Source organism: Poeciliopsis prolifica, unplaced genomic scaffold (assembly GCF_027474105.1).
Source record: "Poeciliopsis prolifica strain line A6 unplaced genomic scaffold, Auburn_PproV2 SCAFFOLD018, whole genome shotgun sequence".
Classification (NCBI taxonomy): Eukaryota; Metazoa; Chordata; class Actinopteri; order Cyprinodontiformes; family Poeciliidae; genus Poeciliopsis; species Poeciliopsis prolifica.
The window spans coordinates 1,346,565-1,354,974 of NW_026562393.1; the positions used below are offsets into that span (position 1 = coordinate 1,346,565).

At 37.1% G+C, this 8,410-nt stretch overlaps 1 protein-coding gene across 1 annotated transcript; it reads right to left on the reverse strand.

Moving 5' to 3' along the window:
• Window positions 1-165: 165 nt before the first annotated feature.
• Window positions 166-3,793, reverse strand: LOC129367900 (gastrula zinc finger protein XlCGF52.1-like). Its single transcript, XM_055042575.1, has 3 exons — window positions 3,778-3,793; window positions 2,977-3,192; window positions 166-2,118 (listed from the first exon to the last, which is right to left on the reverse strand). The coding sequence occupies exons 2-3, from the start codon at window positions 3,089-3,091 to the stop codon at window positions 986-988; spliced, it is 1,248 nt and encodes a 415-aa protein (XP_054898550.1). The 5' UTR covers window positions 3,092-3,192; window positions 3,778-3,793; the 3' UTR covers window positions 166-985.
• Window positions 3,794-8,410: the final 4,617 nt, after the last annotated feature.

The following is an 8,410-nucleotide window of genomic DNA, read 5'->3' on the forward strand; positions in this document are numbered from 1 at the left end:
CAAACAATAAATAATGAAAGGATTAACATAACCTAACCTTCATTAGGTTAGGTTTATATATATATATATCACCTCCTGGTTGATGAGGACAAATTAATTGGTAAGTGAAACATACATCCTCTCAATGCTTGAATAAATAAATGCAATAAGTACATTTTATTTTGTAAATGTTTTTATCAATAAACAATACACAGAATGAATTAGAGATTGGGGATTTTTTTGTCATATGCAAAAAACAGCATCAAAACAGACGTGAGAAGTAAAACAAACCCGGACATTTATACTGACTCTAATAAATGTTTGGTCAACCTAATGATTGTTGTCACTAAAGGAGGAACACAAACACTACGATTCCTTTAACTGTCCGTCTCTTTATCGCCTACAAAGACATGGACACTCATCTGTGTCAGGTGCAAACATCAACTTCATACTCTGAATGTTGGACGGAGTCGATAGGCTGAATATCTTAAGTCTATGTACACACAGCAGACAAATGCGATCCAAATACAATTTCTTGTTTTGCCAATATGCGACCCAGATCAGACTTTTCCACAGCATGCTGAATGGTCCGATTCCAATATTTTCAGCCCCCCAAAAAATGTGATTTGCGCCACTTCCACATGGTCATGTCACATTTTGACTTTTACATTGGTGACATGCATTATAATTCTGCATCAGAAGAAGCCAAACGCTACATAATCAATGACTGAAGATTGAGCTATTGAGAAAAAGCCTTGGTGAAAGCACAACTGGGTTTATTATGCTTTTTAGCTTTGTTAATTTTGAAATTACCAGTTAAAAAAATCACTTTGCTGTAGCATTTTGAACTTTTAACTAAAACTGATTAGTTAAAAAATAAAGAAAATTACAAATGATAAAGTTTTTTATTTTTCAACTATTTTAATTAAAGGCGATAATGTGGAGATCAGGTAGACATAAATTATTAATATAAAATACTGACAGTATGGCTCACAACTATGTTTAGTTAAGAGTCTTTATGAAGTCCCATGTGCCTCCTCATATCTCCAAGCTGTGAAAATCCTTTACTGCAAACCGTGCACACAAACGGCTTCTCTCCTGAATGCACTCTCTTGTGATTTTCAAGTTGACACCTTTGATAAAATCTACTTTTACAGACGTTACAACCATACGGCCTCTCCTCTGAGTGGACTCTCACATGTCGCTCCAACTGGATTTCTTTTACAAAACGTTTACTGCAATCACTGCAGCTGAATGGTGCCGTGTGAACTTCCATGTGGCTTTTCAGATTATGTTTTAATGAAAATCCTTTGCTACACACATCACAAATAAACAGCTTCTCTCCTGTGTGAACACGCATGTGTCTGTTCAACGTGTTTTGCAGTGAAAAGTCTTTATTGCAAACCCTACAAACAAACGGTCTCTCTGCAGTGTGGATCCTCATGTGCTTCTTTATATTTTCCTTTCTTTTAAATCTTGTACCACAAATATCACATGAAAAAGGTTTGTCTGCTGAATGGACCTTCATGTGAGTTTTCAGATATGTTTTTGCATGAAACCCCTTACCACAAACATCACAGGAAAACGGTTTCTCTCCCGTATGTATTCTCATGTGCGTCTGAACAAAACTCTTTTCTTTAAATCCTTTGCCGCAAAGATCACAGGTATGTTCTCTCTCTGCAGTGTGAGTCATCATGTGTAATTTAACATGAGCGTTGCGCTTGAAAGTTTTTCCACAAACGTGGCAGCAAAATGGCTTCTCTTCGGTTTGAACTCCATTTGCGGGCGACTTAGATGTCCTAACTCTTTTGTGAGAAGTTGTCGTAGTTTGCAGAGAAGAGCATGCTGGATCCTGGTTCCTCTCCAGTTCTAATCCTCCACTGTCCTCTTCATGAGGCTCCGTTTCCGTCTTCTCATCTGAGCTGCTGGTTGGAGATTCTGCCTCTCTCAAGTCATCTGCTTTGATCTCATAATGTTCTGGTTTCTGTTCATCTTCAATCTTGGCGGTAAGCTGCTCTTCCTCGTGACTGATCCACAGCTCCTCTTCCTCCTTCTTTATGTGAGAGTCATCTGGATCCTGCTGGTTCAACCTGAGTCTCCAGTCATGGGGAACCACTTTAATCACAAACATCTGATGGACTGGAAACATCAAAACATGAATGGATATTAAATGCTTGTGAACCATTTTTAAAACATCTATTCCTTTACATAAATTGATAATAGCCATAGTCTATTTTTACATGGAAAAATCATACAAATTGCTCAGATGATATTCAACAGTTGGTGTTTGCATCATATTTTGAAGGTGTCGCAAAGAGCTGATTCTAGCCATTTTGGTTCACTAGGAAAGAGTAGGGCCCATTGCTCTCTTCCAGAGATACGTCTGAACTACCTCAAAGAAGACAAAAAAGGAGACAATGCTACTAAAAAACAATTAGAACCCCTCCGTTCGCCATTAGCAAAACAGCCATGGCCCAATAATTTGGTCTATCTGCTGTTTTCTGGGGAATATTCAGAAAGCTGTAAACTTATTGTTATTTAATTTAAATTTATGTTATCCTCAGAACCGTGATGAGCTACAAATATAAACCAGGTTACTTTGTGTAAACATATCAGATACGGTAATATGAGGCTTGGTCAATCATTCCAAACTGGGAAACAGTTCTGATGTTTTCAATTAATCGTAATTACTGACTTAATTACTGTATATGAGTAGTAAACGGCAGAGGGGACACAAACTAAACATAACTAAACATAAACATAATGAAGAAAAAGTATTTTCCACTTGATTTGGAGTCTCCTTCCACTCAGTTGACTCCTATTTACACACAGCTGTGCCTGTCAAAGGGACAGTCACAGTCTTTTAAAGGTTAGAGGGTATTGATGAAAGAGTAAATAATAGGTTCTCCCAAAAGAAAAAAAGATGTGTATTATTATTGACTTTTTTGTATTTTCGTATGTAAAACTCTTCACAGCCCTGCAGCAACTGTCACTCACTGAGATCTTTGTTGTCTTGTTTCTGCTCCAGTTCTGCTGTGGATGCTGCAGCCATGAGGGGCTCCGAGCCGAACACTCCGGGTTCATCTGCTTCAGCCTTCATCATTTCAGACATCCTCACTCGTCTTAGGCTTCACGATCCTTGTTTGCAACCTTCACGTGTCCTGGCAGATCAAGGTTTCAGCCAGGAATCATCAAACTGACGCAGCATCTGATCTGACAGAGGACACCAGCAGAACAGGTGAACCATGGCAGGGCTGAAGCGATGCTGAGCTGAGTCCGATGATGCCTCAAGTCAGTAGCTCTGGCTTTACTCTCAAACGTCTCCAGTCTCTCTGTTCCATGATGAACATCAACCTCTTAAAAACTGATTAACTGTTAGCTTCTTTAGCTCCACGGAGGCTAGCAGCCCATCCACTATGCCAATGAAGGCTAACTAAATTCTGCACAGAAAACGTCGGCTGCAAATAATCCCAGCGGATCAAAAATCGAGAAACGAAATTCTCCAAATGACAATACAGTCCAGACACTGGTATATAACACACTTGTTTAACGCTAACTTGAAAACGTTTTCTGTTGGACCTCAGCTAGCTGAGCTACCTATGCACAGCAAGATCGCGTCTTTTTACTGAAATGGAAAATAAATACGTCCACCACCCAGTGAGTGTGGCACAGGTGAGAGTGCCACACTCACTATATATAACAGTACGTCTAAAATATGGACAGCCAAAAAGAGCTAAGCTACCACTATTAAACACTGCCCCACAGCTGACGGGCACTGTGAACGCTGGGAGATGTTACCTGCTGGCTCTCTGACCCAAACCCACTCACCCGGAAGCAGTACATACGGCCCGTCTATGGCACCATAGATAGTCAGACGAAACCGAATTTATGTTAAAACGGCTTGCCATAGCTCATTGGTCACGTGACACTTCTCTGTCGCATTCAAACTCCGAATCTGACGTCATAGATTGACGTCAACGATCAGCAGAAGCAGAGCCTTTGAATGTTGGGCATCTGCGATCATTTGGTCACAAATCACTTCTCTTGCCTTGCAGTAAATGCTTGCAAACACAAAGCCCATTAGAGACTTAATGGGCTTTAAGATTGGTTGAGCCTTTCTTCAGTTTACAAGCTATGCATGTTTTCAAAGAGATGAATGTGATCATGTAAAGACTCGTTTGACCGCCGATGACAAGGCGGTCAGTGTCATGTGATTCTGGTCACATGACACATGGTGGGCTGGGAAATAAGCTTCCATACCTTTGTATGGAAGCTTATGGGAACTATAACTTATGGTACATATATATAGAGATATAGATCTATATATATATATAGAGCTATCTAGATATATCGATATATCTAGATAGATATATCGATATAGATATATATATATTTGGACCTTTAATGACACACATTTCTGAAGTTATCCCCCCACTCCAAAGAAAATAACATTTCATCAGCATGGAGCTAAAAGTTGTGTTCTTATAGAGCTTCATAAAGTCCAAAATGTTTTAAACTGCTGTAAAAGCCTGTTGTCTTTTGTTTGCTTTTAAATTTGTCTGAATTTGTGTTGCTGCCCTGAGCAACTTTATTTACTTTATTTTTTCTGCTTGTTGCAGAATTGTTTCTTTAAAGCCTCAAAAAGGTGCTACAGGCCAACAAGCTATCATTATGTGTAAAGAGATTTTCTTTGGTTGTGTTAATGTCAGTGTAAACACAAAGTCCATCAGAGACTTAATGGACATATATCTACGTATATATATATATATATATATATATATATATATATATATATATATATATATATATATATATATATATATATATATATATATATATATATATATATATATATATATATAAATAAATAAAAATGTCAGTGTTGGAGTTTCATTTACATTTGAAATATTGTCAGGAACATGCTGCATTTATTGGCACTGTTAGCACAAACATTGCAATAATGGTACATTTAAAGTTTGAGGAAATAAACCAACCTACTCTGTAAAGCTCTGAACACATTGTTGCAATGTCTTGAAAATGCACAACTCTCTGACAATGCCCTGTAGCTTGTAAGTTGACCTTCACATAAAGGACCACTTGACGTTAACAAAGCTGTTCTTTATCCTGATTTGCAAAGTTTGTTACCCTGAACCAGTCATCAGCCATGAGTTTTTCCAGTACAGTAATACCTGTAAGAGAATATGGTGAGATTGTTTTATTCATTAATAAATAAAAAAAAACAGCTTTTGTTATAAATAATAATTCCTGGACAGCTGAAGGTATTTTAACCTGTCTAAGTTCAAATTTATTACAGCTGTATGTTATAGGAATTTCCTCTGTTCAGTTGAAATGCAACCAAAATATGATATAGTATACCAACGCGTATATAACGCAACCTATCAAAGTGACACTAAACCTGACGCTTATTCTTAAAAAGTGGCTGATCACAGACAGCCTGTGGCTCTGTGGACAGACGACATGAAATGTCCTTATGGATCAGATGTAATATTCTAATTTTACTGTTCGCTTTCAGATATGAGTGATGAGAAATATTACAATTTTTTGGAAACTTTTGATGCACACCTTTACGCAGTCACTGTTTAAGTCAGAAAACTTACAGAGCTCATGGCTTTGGTCTTTGGACTAAAGAGCCCCAAGAAAACATCGGCGTTCACAGAGAAAGCACGACACACACACACACACACACACACACACACACACACACACACACACACACACACACACACACATATATAGATCTATATATATACAGATATATCTAAATATATCTGTATATATATATATAGAGAGAGAGATCTCTCTATATATATACAGATATATATAGAGAGATCTCTATATATATATGTAGCATAAGTTATGGTTCCCATAAGCTTCCATACAAAGGTATGGAAGCTTATTTCCCAGCCCACCATGTGTCATGTGACCAGAATCACATGACACTGACCGCCTTGTCATCGGCGGTCAAACGAGTCTTTCATGACCCGACATTTCTCTTGAACCATGCATAGCTTGTAAACTGAAGAAAGGATCAACCAATCTTAAAGCCCATTAAGTCTCTAATGGGCTTTGTGTTTGCAAGCATTTACTGCAAGGCAAGAGAAGTGATTTGTGACCAAATGATCGCAGATGCCCAACATTCAAAGGCTCTGCTTCTGCTGATCATTGACGTCAATCTATGACGTCAGATTCGGAGTTTGAATGCGACAGAGAAGTGTCACGTGACCAATGAACAGCTAAGCCAATCAGGTATTGGTGACGTATTGGTCACGTGATCTTCCTGCGGCAAACTCGAAGCCCGAATCAAACGTCATAGATTGACGTAAAAGTCCTGTAACCGCTCCGCCATCATTTAGTCATTAATTATTTTCTTAACCATCAAATATAAATTATAAATGAAATATATGTAAATTATAAATATAGCCTATATCTATACAAAAATATAAATATGTTGATATAGATATCTATTTCTCTATAGGTATCTATATATAATTTATATTTGATTGGTATTGTCCACATTATCTGCAAAAGAACATGATTTGTGATTACATTATCAAGACGTCAATCTCTGACATTTGATTCGGGCTTCGAGTTTGCCTCAGGAAGATCACGTGACCAATACGTGACCAATACCTGATTGGCTTAGCTGGTCATTTACGGCAAGCCGTTTTAACATAAATTCGGTTTTGCCTGACTATCCGTAATTACGTTCCAGATATCTCAAATTGTTTTATGACTAGACGTTTTAGCAATTTAAGATATCTCCAATTACATTCTGACTAGTCAAAATGACGTCAGATTTACCATTGATTTGTATGGGGACTTCAATTCAAGATATCTACAATGAATTACTGACTATGTGAAATACACATTTCAGATATCTACAATTAAATTATGACTAGTCAAAATTATAATTCAAGATATCTCTAATTAGTCCATAATTCAAGATATCTTAAATGTATTTTTGGATAGAAGAAATGTAGTTTTGACTAGTGGAAGTTAAATTATAGATATCTTAAAAGCAAATAATGACTAGACAAAACTAAATTAGAGATATCTAGAATTATAATTTTGACTAGTCAAAATTCCTTTTACTATTATTATCTCTAAATGAATTAGAGATATCTTGAATTATTCAACTTTTCTATTTAAGATATCTTAAATCAACATCCTGACGAGTCAAAATGACATTACTGATATCTTGAATTGGCATTCTGTCTAGTCAAAGCGTCACTGATTTACGTGGCAATTTGAAAGTTTAATAAAACAATGAAAAAATGAAAAAACGAAAAAAGATGTTTAAAAATGCACAACTTTCATGTTGAAAATGGAATTGACAAAGCAGTTTTAGCTTTTCAAAGTTGTTTTTAAGTGCATTCAGTTCGTCAGAAATGAATAAACAGGACATTTTTTGCAGACATCATTAGCAGTCTTATAGTTTATAAAGTTTTGCGTTCTCCGCATGTCCATTATTGCCGAGCTCTTTCTAATTTGTGGCATTTATGGACAATTTTGTGCAGGAAACATAAAATTCTACAGGCAACAGTTTGGGCAGCACAAAGGGGCTTCAACGTCATTCTTAATTCGGATATCTGAAATTGTACTTTTGACTAGTGATAATTACGTTCAAGATATCTCAAATCGTAATTCCGGATACGTGTCTCGTCAAATTACAAATCCAGTGACGTGATTTGAGATATCTTGAAAGAAATTTTGCCGAATTTATGTTAAAACGGCTTGCCATAGCTCATTGGTCACGTGACACTTCTCTGTCGCATTCAAACTCCGAATCTGACGTCATAGATTGACGTCAACGATCAGCAGAAGCAGAGCCTTTGAATGTTGGGCATCTGCGATCATTTGGTCACAAATCACTTCTCTTGCCTTGCAGTAAATGCTTGCAAACACAAAGCCCATTAGAGACTTAATGGGCTTTAAGATTGGTTGATCCTTTCTTCAGTTTACAAGCTATGCATGGTTCAAGAGAAATGTCGGGTCATGAAAGACTCGTTTGACCGCCGATGACAAGGCGGTCAGTGTCATGTGATTCTGGTCACATGACACATGGTGGGCTGGGAAATAAGCTTCCATACCTTTGTATGGAAGCTTATGGGAACCATAACTTATGGTACATATATATAGAGATATAGATCTATATATATATAGAGCTATCTAGATATATCTGTATATATAGAGAGATCTCTCTCTATATATATACAGATATATTTAGATATATCTGTATATATATATAGATGTGTGTGTGTGTGTGTGTGTGTGTGTGTGTGTGTGTGTGTGTGTGTGTGTGTGTGTGTGTGTGTGTGTGTGTGTGTGTCGTGCTTTCTCTGTGAACGCCGATGTTTTCTTGGGGCTCTTTAGTCCAAAGACCAAAGCCATGAGCTCTGTAAGTTTCTAA

Bases quoted from the DNA above. Each gene is read 5' to 3' on its own strand.
- LOC129367900 (XM_055042575.1), bottom strand. From the start codon at position 3,091: ATGTCTGAAATGATGAAGGCTGAAGCAGATGAACCCGGAGTGTTCGGC. The intron at 2,119-2,976 runs GTGAGTGACAGT...TGATGTTTCCAG, and splicing joins ACAAGACAACAAAGATCTCA to TCCATCAGATGTTTGTGATT.